We start from the raw sequence: 14,622 nt of genomic DNA, 5'->3' as shown, positions 1-14,622 counted from the left end.
CAGCAGAAGACGAGTGTAACTCAGCATGTTGCATTTAATTTTTATTATTTTCACTTTATTCTATGGCGCTGAACCACCAGATCCACTAAATATTAATTTAACTTCGGGGTTATGGGTTGCGTTATGCTAAGTGGCTTATAAAATAAACTTTACCATATTTTAGTCGCAAATGTTGTTTGTTGAATGTGTGTGTGTGTGATGTGTATGTGTGTGTTCCTGGCCTGGATTATGCTTAGTACAAATTTCAGTTTCAGTCTCAAAAAAGTTGTTTGCATAAATTACCTAAAACCATTTTACGTATATTAATTTGTTTATTTCTATTTAATCTTCATTCTGCATCTATCAATTTCGTACCTAAATGGGGCAATGTAATAAAATCGTTAGGAAAATCGTCTAATGCTGCTGCTGCCGCTGCCACTTCTGGACAATAAAAGCAAGGGGGGGCGCATCCAAATAATGCAATAAAACTCCGAGCGGAGTTTGATGATGATTGAAATTCTGTGGCTGTGCCTGATGTTCCACTCAAATTTCAATTGCATCATTTGGTTGGCTGCCCCAGCATTTCACAGATACAAATACCCATCTAAATATTCTGCTAATCCTTTTTCTGCATCCTTATCTACGAGCACTTACCCCGTAACGTATCAGAGCTCAAGTACAATCCCGCATTTGGCTCGTACATTGTACACCCACTTTGAAGCTAGCTAACTATCTACGTGTCCCTAACCAAACCCTGTTTTTTTTTTATTTTTATAGCTAAGGAAGGAAATCCCATAAATTTTCGAGTAAATCGCGTATACGCCACGTACACCGCACACGCCACAGAAGCGGACTTGAATTTATAGAGTTAGCCGCAAAAAAAAAAAAAGGGGGTAGCACAAAAACTGGAATCGATTTATGCATAAAAAATTTGATGCTGGCAAAAATTTATGAATAGCAAACATTTGATCTTTGTTGTCCTTGCTGCAGGAGCTCTAGCGCGCGCTCTTTTTCCCCGTCACCTTGGCCGTGTTTGCTTAGCTTAATAACCAGTTTTTCTCGTAACCGAAAAGCTGGTCAAGTTAAGCAGTGTGAAAGATGCTGAGCGTTTGACTGCTGTGTGTCCCTACGTGGCGTATGATTAATATGCGTGGCTTGTTCGCTTAATGAATTGGCCACAAGAGTACGTGTGTGTGTTTCTCTGAGCTAATGTGTGTGTGTGTGTGTGTGTGTGTGATGTGTTTGCCAAATACTTTCTTGTAGTTAATACTTAAATACACATTGAGCCGAGCTGATACTATGCTCGCTAATTGACTTATGTCTAACTCGTATGCCTGTTGCTTTTGGCCTCCGCCTTCTCCTGGGTCCACCTCCTGCCTGTGTGTGGCATGGCATCTCGATGATATCGAGCATATCTCGTTCGTTTTGTTTCGCTTTCAGTTAATTTGGTCATTTAGTCTATTGATTTTCATATGAATTACGAGTAAGTAAGGGCCAGGGGCTTAGGGCCGGAATATTTATCAAACCTACACTTAGGACTATGCTAAAAAAAGCTCACTTAACAGCTAATAAACGCACACATTACGGCAGTACGAGGGGGCGGTGGGCACTGGCCTGCCGCTCAGAACGTTGTCACTTTGCCCAAACGCATGCCGAGCAATTTACGGCGCTTTTTGGCGCTTAACTTTGTCCAAATGGTGCTGCTGCCCTCCACCAGCAAGAACTCGTCGCATAAATCATCCGTTTCCTTGGCAATGGTGCCGTAGAAATGATCCTCCTGATACTTCTCGGAGCGCGAGTCACCGGAAACGAAGCCGCTCTCCGGGCGTGACAGGGAGGCGGTATGCCAGGGCAGCTGCTGGAACCATCGTGCCACTTTGGCCGTCGAGGAGAGCTGCGGAAATGAGTCAGGGAGAGTGGGGTGATGTGTTGGGGTGGTGGTGGGTAAATTTTAAAGTCAGTGTGTAAATTTATGCAAATGAGTTATGTGCGCAAATTGCTGCCCCGCAGCTAAATCCAGCGGGCGAGAAAAAGAGAAGAGCAGTCGTCGAGACGACGAACAGGGAAAGTGAAAAATGGCGACACTTGTTTTTGCTGCTTGCTTGCTGCTTGGGCCGCACCGTGGCATCGTTTTTCATTCATCAAGAGGCGAAATTTATGCACTCCGTAATGCGCTCAGGAGTACGGTTGCTGGAAAACTCATTAGGGAAATTGGCCAGCCAAGCCAGCGTTAACTTTCAATTATTAACAATAAAACGGGTATGTAGTAGGGAAAACAAGTGGAGAGAGAACTCTGGCCAGAACTCTGTTTATATGTACATAATTATGCGACTTTTATTATTATTTATCTGCTGCTGCTGCTGCTGCTGTTGCTCTTCGATTTTCCAATGAACAAATAACATTTGACCGGGCAACTAATTAATGCATAGATTATTGGCATTTCAAATAATTATTATTATTATTATTACTATTGCATTTTCCATTTGGCAACATTCGTAGGGGGGAAAAGTCAATTAAAATACAACAATTTACAAAAATAACATTATTGAACTAAGTATTTAGAATAGAAATATAGTAGATATAGATTCAATAGCTTAATTGGTAAGGGGGATGTGTGTATAGGTAGTAGAATTCATTTTAGGAAGAGAAAATACTTTTCAACGTTTAGTTTTCCAGTTTCTTCATTGCTGATATGCCATTGTGGGAGGGGGGGGATTTTTGGGTTTATATTCTTGGGCTTCTTCGTAAATACTTTCACTGACTAGACACTCGACATTGTGTTAGAGAAGACTAATTGGAGACTAATTTGGCACACTTTAATCTCTCACCGATCACCGCTTAACAACGATTATAATCGGTAGGTAGGTAGGTAACATAATCAATCGATAATCACTAGACTAACTTTGAGCTGGGGGGGCGGGCAATTAATTTGCTTTGGCACACTGCGACCGGCTCCTAAAATGCAAACTAAAGTTACAGCTTTCATCTAAATTAATACTGTTCAACTCATTCACACACTTTTCCACTCACACGCACGCACGCACGCACACTCACACTTCATCGAATTCAACCACTCAATCTCGTCTAACTTAGGTCCTGGTCCGTGTAGAATCTCCTGTATCCTGTGTCCTGTAGCTGTGTATCCTCGCTCACTTGGTCGTGTGCCTGGCCCAGGTGGTCCTCTGCACCTGGCTCATCATCTGGCTACGATTGGGCACCTTCTCGCTGGTGCTGCGCGTTATGAAGCTGGGCGTGGCCGAGAGCTTCCGCTGGTGTCCCGCCTCGTCCGTCACCCGCAGCAGCACCGTATTGAAGCGTGTATCCCTGCCGCCATTGTTGTTGCCGTTCCCATTCCCATTCCCATTTCCATTTCCGTTGCCAATGCTCTGGCTGCTGCCGGGGCTGATATTGTTGTTGCTGTTGCGTAGACGCGGCGACGAGGGCGAGTCCAGCGTGGAGGAGCTGCGGCTGGTGTCCCGCGTGCTCGTGGATCCGCCGCAGGCCAGACCAGCCAGATTACCGTTGGAAACGGCCGCCTTCAGCTGCTCCTCAAGGCTATTCAGATTCTGCTCAATGCTCAGGCGCAAGTCCTCGTTCAGGGAGGAGCTGCCGGCAAAGGAGTTCCGGTTCAAGGTGCCCAGTGGCGAGGGAGTCAAGTTGCCCGTTGGCCCCGGAGATGCAAGGAAATTGAACCCGCCCGCTGCCACATTGTTGTTGTTGGGTGTGGCCGCGGCACAGGACAACGGATTCGCATAGAAGAAGGAGTTGTGCGTCGAGGCAGAGGGCGTCTGCTGAGTCGGTGCTGGATTTGCATTCAGATTGAGAGCCTGCAGCCTGTTGAGCAGCTCCTGATTGACCTGGAACAGATCCTTGGACAGGGCATCCTGCTGCTGCTGTTGCTGCTGCTGCTGCAGCTGATTGCTGATGCTCTGCAGCTGACTCATGGAGGGATACGTACTGCTGCCACTGGCTGGAGGCGGTGTGGCCGGAGTCAGCTGTGGCTGCTGCTGCTGCTGTTGCTGCTGCGGCGTTGGTGGCGTTTGCTGTTGCTGCTGCTGCTGTTGCAGGTTCTGGAGATGTTGGCTCTGCTGATTAAGCCCACTCAACTGGTGGCTGAGTGAGGTGAGCTGCTGGTTGATGTTGCCCAGATTGTTGATCTGCTGGTTTATGGTCGCCAGGTTGTTGTTGTTGCTGGTGGCCTGGAGCAGCAGCTGCAGCTGTGATTGCTGGTGAAAGGGGTTGAAAGGTCACAGACAATGTCATTACGTACACAGGAGGGGCACCTATCGGGCACAGCTCAATGAACTAACAACAATTCAGAACGAGAATGAGAACGAGAACAACGAACAAACAAACAGCTAGAACAACAATAAACAGTCGTGCAACAAAAAACAGCAAATGGCAGCCAAGTAAATTAAAAAAAATCATGCAAGAAAAGGATTCTCTTGGTCAGGATATACAGAATATGCTCAGCGGATTTAGCGCAAATTTACGATCGCATAACTCAAAAGCTTAAACGAAAACACACACAAATTCTGGGTGTACAATCTCACCTGGGGAGCCAGTCCTATGTTGGCGGTAGTGAGGCCAGCGCTCTGCTGCTCGTTGTATGCCCCCAGCGAGGCCAGATGCTCCAAGAGCTCACGATTCTGCTGCAGAAGCTGCTGCGTGCGTGCCTATAAAAGGGATATATACTCAGTTGATACTCAGTCATTCCAATGGATATAATCTATAATGTGTTCACTCACCTGCGCCTCGATGCGCGCATTCGTCTCGGAGATGAGCTGCTCTCGCACCAGCATCAGTTGTCCCAGTGCCTGACGTGTCTGCAGGGCCTGTGCCTCCAGCTGATCCTTCAGCTGTGTGATCTCAGTGCGCGGCGATGCCGGTGAGCCGGGCGACTTGTCGTCCACATCGCACTGCAATCGCAACAAAAGATAAAGTGATATAAATTTAAACACTGAAAACCTTGACACCCTCTCCGCAGATCCATTTAATTCCGAATTGTTTACCCCTTCTGGGTGGGTTTTTTTTTTTTGTGTGTTTGGATAAACCAATTGAATATATTAATATGTACAAAAGATTTTATTTTTGTTTGGCCAATCATCGATGGCATTTTAATCGCTTTGGCCAGGATATGGTAATGGCTAATACGATTTGGATTTGGTTATTATTGGCAGGCCATTATGTGATTATGTTGGGGATGTGGGATGTGGGGGGATGGGGCAAATGGGGGTTGAGCTATGGCCAAGTATTCAGTTACGTTACTCACCAGCAGGCTGGTCGATTTGCGTAGACTCGACTGCGATGGCATCAGCTCCAAGTGGTTCGGGCGCTGCGGCTGCGTGTGGTTCAGATCGGGCGATATGGCCAAGTGCTCTAAAAATACAACAAAATAAAATTTAAAAAATTAAAACCAGAAATGCTTTGGCTAATTGAGTGAGTGAAACAACTGGAGCGTGTATGTACGAGGTGCATGCGTCGGCCTCTACGGCGCCCTCCAATTTGTCAAGGTCATTGGCCACCCCATCCCATCCCATCCACAGCCACACCTGGTGGTCCCTCTCGCGGCCACTTTCGCGCTTAATTTCCCATTAATTACAGCATTCTAGAGTTCGATATCTGTTTTGGTTATGTTCTCTGTACGTGCAATAAATAATGAAACAATTATCTAGACGCTCCCGGCGGCTCATCTCTCCCAAGATGCTAGTGATGATGATGATGATGATGATAATCAGGCTGGGGTAGGGGAATGGCGCTGAGGGATAGGGCGTACGAAGTCCAATACAGAAAGTGTTTCTGTTTCTTTCTGTTTATTTGCAGCCATTTCAATTTGATTTGTTGGCAAATATTTCAGCAATTTCTTCCACGAACTCTACGCTACAGCCAGTAAAGACTGGTTGTAAAACCCAGAGGGGGGGAGGGTGGTACTGCCCAAGCGCCTGCCGGAATCTCATATATATCACTATACTATATGGTCAGTGGCCAGTGGCCAGTGGCGAATATTTTTAGATTGAGTTTTTGGATTTCGCACCTTGGGCACGTGTTAATTGCTGGCAAATGGCTCTCGCAAAGTGCTGTAAAAATCCTTCACAGCATGTAAATTAATTTTGAATTTGAATTTCACATTGTTCTGCGGCCGGAACATTTTTGGCATCTAATTGATTGAATTTGGCCAGCATTTGCAACGTTCACTTGAGCAAGGATTTGGCCTCGACAACACACATGTTCCCCGTACAGTTAGCTAAAATTAGACAATTTTTTACAACCGAAATGACCCATTTTGAGGGAACCGAAGCACACAACACACATCATCCTCAATTAGAGAACAGCTCAAAGAGGCTCGCAAAAACAGCTGCAGCAAGCAACGGCTGTGGCAGTGTGTGAGTGTGAGTGACAGGGAACAACAATTAGTAATTTAAATGTTCACAAATTTTACTTATAGTATTGTGTGTATTGTGATACATTTTAGCCAAATTACCCTGGCCAAAGTCAATATGGAAGGTGTTGCGAGAAGCGATTGTCGGCGCATACATATTACACATACGAACTGTTGTCGCTGCTGCTGTGGCCTGCCAAAACCAATAAATAGTTGTATTCTTTATTGTTTTCTATACCAGTGATCTGGATACGATCTGCCCCAATTGAAAACAAGATTTAGTGGCCCAAAATATCGGACATATTTCCTATAATACAGATATATCTCGGATACAATGCATAGCATAATTTTGGGTGTCTCGCTGTCTTTGGTACATTCAACTCTGTCCCCCACTGATGCTAATCCAACCAAACACACACACACAGATCTGCCAGACATATAGACGGACAAAAGCTGACATAATTCATTATTTCGGTGTCGAGTCGCGTCGCGTCGCGTCGCTTGGTTGGCACCCTCCAAAAATTACAAGTGGTGGAACTATGTATTTATTGATATTAATAAATAATTTTTGGCACACGACTCCGTGGGGTGGCACGCCCACACGCACCACGTGTTGCCGCCTACAATGTGTGTGTGTGTGTCTCCTGACAACAAATTTCGCGGAGTTCCACCCCTCTCTGATGGCATGACTATGATGCAAGTATCTGCAAATACAAGTAGTAATCCATCTCCAAACTGGCTCCTACACCCAGATATTATTTATTTTTTGTTTTATTTTTTTTATGTATACATTTTTCTCAGAATTTCTGGCGAATGATGTCGTCCGATGGTTTTAGACAAAAGATGGTAAAACGAATTGTATTCTTAGTGAGGTTTTAATATTTTCTGCTGTCTGATGTTTCTTTTTTTTGTTGTTCTTTTTTTGGCAGTCGCTACGCGTTGATGACGTCAAACTGCGCCTTGTCTGTGTAAGTGTGCGTAAGTGGGCGGAGTGGCGGGGGGGGGGGAAACTGATGGGACGGGGCAAACGGCAGAAAGCCGCACGAAGATTATTGAAAATTGAAGCAATATGTGGAAATTGCTTAACGGCGCTGAAGTGTATGTCGAAAGCGCTCTCATCTTTGCCTCAAGACTTTTCATTGCTTTACTTTATTTTTCTACTCTCTCTCTCTCCCTCTCTCTCTTTTCTTTTTGTATATTTTGCTTCTACTTATATGCGCAGTCATCTTTCATATTATATATTTTCTTTACTTTTCCTTTGCAGGGGGGGGGGAGGGCATTGTGCACTGCTGCTGCAGTCTGCTCTGCCCTCGTTCACTCTTATTCCCCATGGATTTATATTGCATTTTGTGTATCTACGGCAGAGCCACTACGAATCGGTATGTAAAGTAAACTATTCATTGGAATAATAAACTGTCAGTTAATCAACTTAAGTTCTGGTTTAATTAGTGTATAGTGAACTTCGGTGTGTGTCAGCGCTTAATTTGCGTTAATTTTTTGGCAACAGGCAGGCAAATGAATACCAGAAATACAATTTTTAATTGTTTTATTTCCCGATGCGCGATGGCCGATTGCCCGTTTTCATTTTTAATTGTTGTTAATTTTTAAAGCCTTTTTTCCGTGCAGTTACCCCCCTCGAACCACAGCCCATCCTGTGCGCTGTGGGCCGAAAAATGCAATTTAAATGCAAATGCCGCCGCTGCCCTTAGCACGGAACTGAATGCGAAATTAAAGCGCAGAAATTTGCATTGGAGTGCAAAAATGAATAGGAAACTAATGCGCCCGGCGTCCAGACTGTCTTTGTGTGTGTGTTTGGGTGTGTTTGTGTGTACGAGTGTGTCCATGGACCCAGGAAGCAGACGACGGACGTTGTCATCCGACAGTCGAGAGCTTTTCATTTATTTATTGGCCAGGCAACGACCCACTGGCAGAGCCAGACACGCCGTAGTCATAGTCTCCTATCTCCTTTCCCCCCGTCCAATTTCCATTTCCATTTTCGATACCCATTTTTCTTACCTTTCCTTGGCGTCTCGTTGTCGCCGCCACCGCCTCGTTCCCCATCGTCGCTCAGCTGCTGTTCGCTGATTTGCTCCACATCGAGTAGCTCCGACGACGAGATGTCGGAGCGCTCGTCATTAGGTTCCAGGGAATTCTTATGAAGATTAAATTTGTGGCACACTTCAAAGGCTTGTCCGACGGTGCGAACGATGCGCATGGCCTGAGACTGCAACGACAGAGGAGGAGAGAGATTAATATAATTGCATTAATCCATCAAGCACCGCCCAATTCCTCCCCTTAAAGTATATGTATATTGACAGCAATTAAGGCACCCAAGGAGGCGAGGCCACATGTGGTGCATGCCACTCAGCGCAAAAGCAAATTACACGTGCGCCCCGTGGACGCATTGAACCCACCTCGGGATCGCTTGCCGCACAGCCGCAGGATATTGCATCCTTTGTGCGATTATTGCATAAATTATCACAGTCGCTTCCGCCTGCTCCAGCCAATACCCCTCGGGTGCGCTCCAGGGGCGAGCTGCGTCGTCGCTGCCTCGCCTGCCGCTGCTCGGCCACTAGCAGCGGCTTGACCTGGTCTCCGGCCACAATGGGCTCCCGGAACGACAGCTTCTTGCGCGGCTTGTCCGTCTTGGGTCGCTCCAGCATAATGCTGCCGCTGCCGCTGCCGATGCCAAAGCCATCGCCCGCTCTCCCGCCGCCGCCACCGCCACCGCCACCGCCGCTGCTGTGGCTGGAGTTGCTCTGCTGGTCACTGAGGCTCTTGCGGCGCTGCAGCTGGTGGCGCTGCTCGGAGCGCTGGTGCAGCTGGTGGGCACGACGCAGAGCCTCCGGCGAGGCCGTCTCATACCGGTCACTGGGCAGGCGCTTGAACTTGAGGCGGGCCTTCAGGACATCGCCATTGGACACGGAGGCGGCGGCGGCTGCCTGGGGTTTGTGTGTGCTCTGGGCCACCGGCTGCTCCTTCTTGATGATGTACACGGTATTCTCGTTGTCATTGAAGAGAATATGCTTGGGCTTGTGGTCGATGTAGGTGTCGTCCAGGAAGCGAGTCGGCTGTCCTGCCTGTGCCTGTCCCCCGCCAGTCGACGACCTGGGTGCCAGTTCGCTGTCCACGCAGCCGATAAGCTCCCGGATGTCCAGGCTCTTGTTGCGCGACAGTTGCTTCTGCTTCCGCTTGTTTGCCGGCAGCGGGGACTGGGGCGGCTTGCTGGCATTGTTATCCTTGAGATTCAGCTGCTTGTCGCCCACGAGAATGTCGCGGATGAGTCCGCCGCCGCTCCGGAAAATGTTGCGATGATAGTGCACCTCCGTGGGCTTTTCCGCCTGCTGTTCGGGCTGTGGCGACTGGGCCTTGGCCGTGTTCACCTTGCTGCGACTGCGCGCCCACGGCAGAAAGTCGAAGGCCTTGGTAATGGGACTGCGGGGCGTGGACGAGGAGCGCTCCAAGAGCTGCTGGTGGCGCTGCTGCTGCTTGCCATGCGGTGTTGTGGCCATGGTCTGCAGTGTTTTCTCCTGCTTCATGGCCGCGCAGCGTACAACGATCCGCGAAAATGATTCGCAGAGGTTGCCAAAAAACAAATCTGTCGCCTTTCTATGTTCTATTCAACTTTCACGAAAAGTTCAATGCTGTTCAAGTGCTGTTGCTGTTGATGTTGCTGTTTCTCTTGCCTTCGACCAATTCGCTGGCTATTAATTTCATAATTGCTTAGGGCTCTGCTCTGTGGTCAAATGGGTTCGCTTCCTTGGTCCAGGTTGTTCACACATTGCTGATGCGCCATTTTTTTTTCGCACCTTCTAGGTGGCAAATTTGTTTATGCTGCTCAGCTTGTGCTGTTTCGATTATTGTTTCTGTTCCTATTTTGAGTTCTTTTGCGCGTTCATTTATTTGTGTATTATTGAATTATTTGCACCATTTCATGCTGCCCATAAAGCGATGGAAGATACGATGGAACATTATTTCTGGTGTATTTTTCGTTGTATACTCGTATATTTCCTGCCGCCTGCAACATGCGCGAGCGAAAACCCAAAAAGAAAAACTGTCAATCTCTGGATTGTTGTTTGTTTAAGTTAACCATCAGACAAAGACTCATGTCAGGCATCAGCATGATGTGCATCAGATACGTGTAAACGTAGCTGCAGTCTGACTGGCAGAACAGACCGAAGGTCGCTGCTAGAGATGAGTAATTGCAGTACCGAAAACATGAGTAATTCAAGCTATTCCCACAAACGATTGTACACATTTCCAATTACCAATTAAGGCCAGGTGAAATTTGGGCTCTCCCATTTCAGTGGCCACAAATGTGAAGCAGCCTGAAGGGCTGCTTTGAGCACTTGTCTGAACCATCAATTTGAATTATTTTGACAAGCAGTGACAGGCACTTGTTGCGCAAGTGGCAGCCACAGATAGATGGGGAGGCAAACATCATGCTTACAACACGTTCTTCCTCAAGACAAACTTATTGGATGCTTAACAGTTCTTTCAAGGTGAATCTTCTCCGCCACGAAAGTGGCGTCGCTATGTCTCGAGGGAGATTCATAGATTCACTCTGTACGGTGAATGTATCTCTCTGTCAGTTCATATGCCACGTGTGCCAAAGCAAAATCCGTCTACAGAAGGTGCCAACTGATTGTCTATCGGACTTGTGCACACACATACATATACATACATATATGTATCTCCCATGGGTCTCTTGTGAAATTTCACATAAATCAAATCCAAAAAGAACTATACAAAAAAAAATAAGCGCATATAAAGTGTGTGGCAATTTGAATTTGTTACAGAGAACGTTACAGCAAATGAAAACTTAAATAAATACACAGCAAATACACAAGCAAAGGAGCAAAGAAGAAGAAGAATGTTTCGTGGAAAACTACTTGCAAATTTATGGCGTTAAAAAATGACTTTGTTAGCTTTGCTTTATGTATTTATTCGAATTTTAATTCCCATTTTACGCTGCTTGGCAATCAAATCTGGCAGTTTGTTTGCTTCTGGCCCCCATACCCAAATGTCTGTCATAAGGGAAAATTTTTTACATCAAAATCTTTTGGGTAAACCGTTCCAGCTGTTGGTTCTCTTTGTGTGCTCTCCTTTCCCTTCTAGCTCTCTAGCTCTCTCTCTCTCTCTCTCTCGTTTTTGCTATCTGGAAAATGTTTACTGAGGCTATAAGTCGTTGATGGTCAGAGGACATTTGCAGCAGTCGGTGGCAGCCACAGAAGCCACATCCGCAGCTGCAGTTCCCTTGTGGCTGGTTGCAGCTCATAAATTCTGCATATTGTCACGTGGTTTCCGCTGTCTCTACGACTCTCTCTCTCTCTCTCTCTCTCTCTTTCTATGTATATGGGGGAAGCTGGCTACTAATGAAGTTCTCATTAGTCATGCAGGAGGCGGCACATAAAAATTAAATTTGCACAAAGCAAGAGTAGAATAAGCAAAAATCAAAGAATACCCGAGTATATATTCTGGGGTTGTTGATGGACTCCTCTGGCTGGGAAAAACACACCTGAATGCCTCATTTTGGGTTGTTCGATTTCAGAAATACTTTAGAGCAGGCTATTAAAATAATGGATCTATTTTGGCTTGAAATGCAAAAAGAACAAAAAAAAAAAATATATATATATAATGAAAAACTGAACGAAAGGGGGAACACGAGAGGAAAATAAAACAAAACAAAGCGCAACAAAGCGAAACGGATGCCAATTGTGGTGGCCATTTTTGGGAAAGTCTAAAGAATACGGTGGAAAAAGAAAATGTGCTGGTGGGGAGCAAACAACAGGTAAACTAGAATATTTCCACGAACCATTTCCCCTCAACTATCCGCCATAAATTGCACAACTTTCAAACGACCAGTTCATCAAAATATTTGTAGTGTCTGTCAAAATTTTACTTGGCATTGCCTTTTGTTTTGTTTAATTTAATTTCTAAATAAATAGGTTGAGGAAAATCATAAATATTTCAGTCTTAATATCACGTGTTTTGTGCTGCTCATAATTCTATTTATTTGGATGAGCCCACGCAATTTCCTGGGCTACCTGTGGCTAGCCAAGGGCTCATTAAATGAGATCCAATCAACTAATATGCATAAACAATGTTGGAGTATGCGGGAACAAGTGCGTCATGGAGCCAAGACAGATCTGTGTATATATTTGGCCTACCATTCAGTCGATTGTACTTTTTAGGGAGGCATCTACCTCTAACACGCATCTACCTCTTCTTTGGCTATCCAAAATTCCCCCATTAGTGTCTGCATTTGTTTTGATTTGGAGTGGCTTGTGTTTGGGCTTTTCTCTGGCAATTAATTTTCTAGTCACCGGTTTGTTCCGCTCCTGTGGCTCATTATTCAATTCCTAGCACTGACTGGGGCTGGGCATTGTTTAAGAATATCTAAAAATTGCTATTGTATTATTATGAATATTTCAGCTCTGATGCTACGGGCATTTAATGGCGTCAGCAGCCCCCAAAAAATCCAATGACAAAACACTTTTTTTTTGTGACTGTGGGGACTGTGTTGTTTTTTCCACAACATTTTGAAACATTTAATTTCTCGCCTCGTTTGCGATGTTGATAGATGGGACTGGTAAAATATTTTCCCTAACACTTTGACATGCCATTGCCTGAATTTTTTTCTCTATTTCGCGGTTTATCGCTTTTTGTCGCCTGTGACACTTTTTCGGCTTATTTTGTGCAGTTGGCAGAAATATGATTTTAGTTTTGGCACAGTTTTTGCGCATTTATTCGTATTATTATTCACACACCACCTATGATCAGGATTGTTTCACTTTTCACGCCGACACGCACTCATTGCATAATTTTTAGTTATTGGATTTTTCCCGAACGCTTTTCCAATCACGCTGCACGACGTCTGCAAAGGCGCGCCGTCTAGAACGCACTGGACAAAGAACCGACTGGGAGAGGCGATCGGCGGCCCATCGATCGATTGCCTTGCAGCCGGCTAAATGGGGAGGAGAGCTTTCATTTGGCCAGAGAGACACCGAGCCACAGGCCAGAGAGCTTTTCGGCTGCTCAGCTGTTTACACGATCGTCTGCTCTTTGCATTTCGGCCAGTTTCACGCTGCGTTTGTTTTGGTTCATCGTTCCACAAACATCAAGAGCAACAGCCAGAACAGCAGTGTAAAAAAGGAGAACCCGCTGCGGCCGCTGCGGCGTATGCGTGATTGCAGATACTACTACTGCTTCTGCTGCTGCTGCTGTTGCTGCTGCATTGTGACGTCATTGCTTTGTGTTTCGCGGAAGTACTCTGATGTGTAAAGCCGCTGCCTTTGCTCTTGCTTAGCCATAAATCATACACTTCTCAGCGCATTGTCTGCTGTCCGCTGTCTGCTGTCCGCTGTCTGGCGTGTTAATGTTCACACAATACATAGTACGTTTCGGCTCTCCAAATTGCGTTGCATTTCCATATTAGCCCGCCTGTTGTTGGTGTTGGTAGCGAGGTGGAAGTCCCTCCTCAGGTGCAGCGTCGCTGTGGAGCTTTGCTCTGACGCACGCGGCGTATGCGCAATTTTCCACACGTGCATGCGGCGTGTACGCCCGTACCCCCCTCCAGGCCCAAGCTGTAGCTCCATCAGCCCCGTCTATATCTATGTGTATGGGCCCCTGTCCTGGCCTTAATTTCGTGTGTCACTTGTCAGGCATTTCGACAGGCCCACAAAACACAGCCATGTCAGGCCCTGGCCTGATGGTGTCTTCTGATGGATGGAATTGGAATTCGTTCCCAGAATTTCGGCTTGTTAATTAGAAAACAAAAAATAGAAATGCCAACTTGACATTGTCTACGAATTGAAGTTGAAGGCCAGCGAAATATTTTCGGCATACCCAGAAATATCTTCTCTAGCTGCTGCTTTTGCTTATTAATTTGGAATATTTGGAACATTTGACGGGAAATTAATCAAAAACCGCAGTCGGTTCGAAATCAAAGCGAATGCATTTCCCCACAGGCGACGACTACAAAGTAAAAGCTGATTTATTTATTCGCCAAATCCCAGCAATAACTTAATGGAGAGCAATCCCCATTCCATTCTGAGATATGACCGTGTTGTCGCATCGTTAGAATCCGAGAGCGATCTGTGGATTGCACGGACCCGAGACTCGTACAATACGGAAATGGAAGCGAACGCCTTGCGGTCTGACTGATGGACAGCTGCGCCTTACTTTTTGCTCAGTTTTGCAGCAGCAGACCCCCAATGTTCAACTCACTAATGGCCAATGAAAAATCCGGCGAGTCTCTCGCC

The 14,622-nt window shown here is 46.1% G+C and overlaps 1 protein-coding gene across 3 annotated transcripts; it reads right to left on the bottom strand.

Moving 5' to 3' along the window:
- Positions 1-20: 20 nt before the first annotated feature.
- Positions 21-14,097, bottom strand: LOC111079199 (capon-like protein). 3 transcript variants are annotated; one of them, XM_022374270.2, is made up of 7 exons: positions 13,129-13,556; positions 8,773-10,295; positions 8,375-8,582; positions 5,252-5,358; positions 4,728-4,898; positions 4,533-4,655; positions 21-1,873 (listed from the first exon to the last, which is right to left on the bottom strand). In XM_022374270.2, the coding sequence occupies exons 2-7, from the start codon at positions 9,895-9,897 to the stop codon at positions 1,601-1,603; spliced, it is 2,007 nt and encodes a 668-aa protein (XP_022229962.2). In that variant the 5' UTR covers positions 9,898-10,295; positions 13,129-13,556; the 3' UTR covers positions 21-1,600. The 3 variants fall into 3 exon arrangements, with proteins under 3 accessions (XP_022229962.2, XP_022229960.2, XP_022229959.2); XM_022374268.2 differs by lacking the exon at positions 21-1,873 and adding an exon at positions 2,330-4,205 and having other exon boundaries at positions 8,773-10,376; positions 13,129-14,097; XM_022374267.2 differs by lacking the exon at positions 21-1,873 and adding an exon at positions 2,330-4,205 and having other exon boundaries at positions 13,129-14,097.
- Positions 14,098-14,622: the final 525 nt, after the last annotated feature.

This window comes from Drosophila obscura, unplaced genomic scaffold (assembly GCF_018151105.1).
Source record: "Drosophila obscura isolate BZ-5 IFL unplaced genomic scaffold, ASM1815110v1 contig_208, whole genome shotgun sequence".
Lineage (NCBI taxonomy): Eukaryota > Metazoa > Arthropoda > Insecta > Diptera > Drosophilidae > Drosophila > Drosophila obscura.
Note: the sequence above shows the minus strand (reverse complement) of the source record. Positions and strands in the feature narration are given on the sequence as shown.

Bases quoted from the DNA above. Each gene is read 5' to 3' on its own strand.
- LOC111079199 (XM_022374268.2), bottom strand. From the start codon at position 9,897: ATGAAGCAGGAGAAAACACTGCAGACCATGGCCACAACACCGCATGGC. The intron at 5,359-8,374 runs GTAAGAAAAATG...TTGTATTTTTAG, and splicing joins CAACGAGACGCCAAGGAAAG to AGCACTTGGCCATATCGCCC. The intron at 4,656-4,727 runs GTGAGTGAACAC...TCCCTTTTATAG, and splicing joins ATGCGCGCATCGAGGCGCAG to GCACGCACGCAGCAGCTTCT.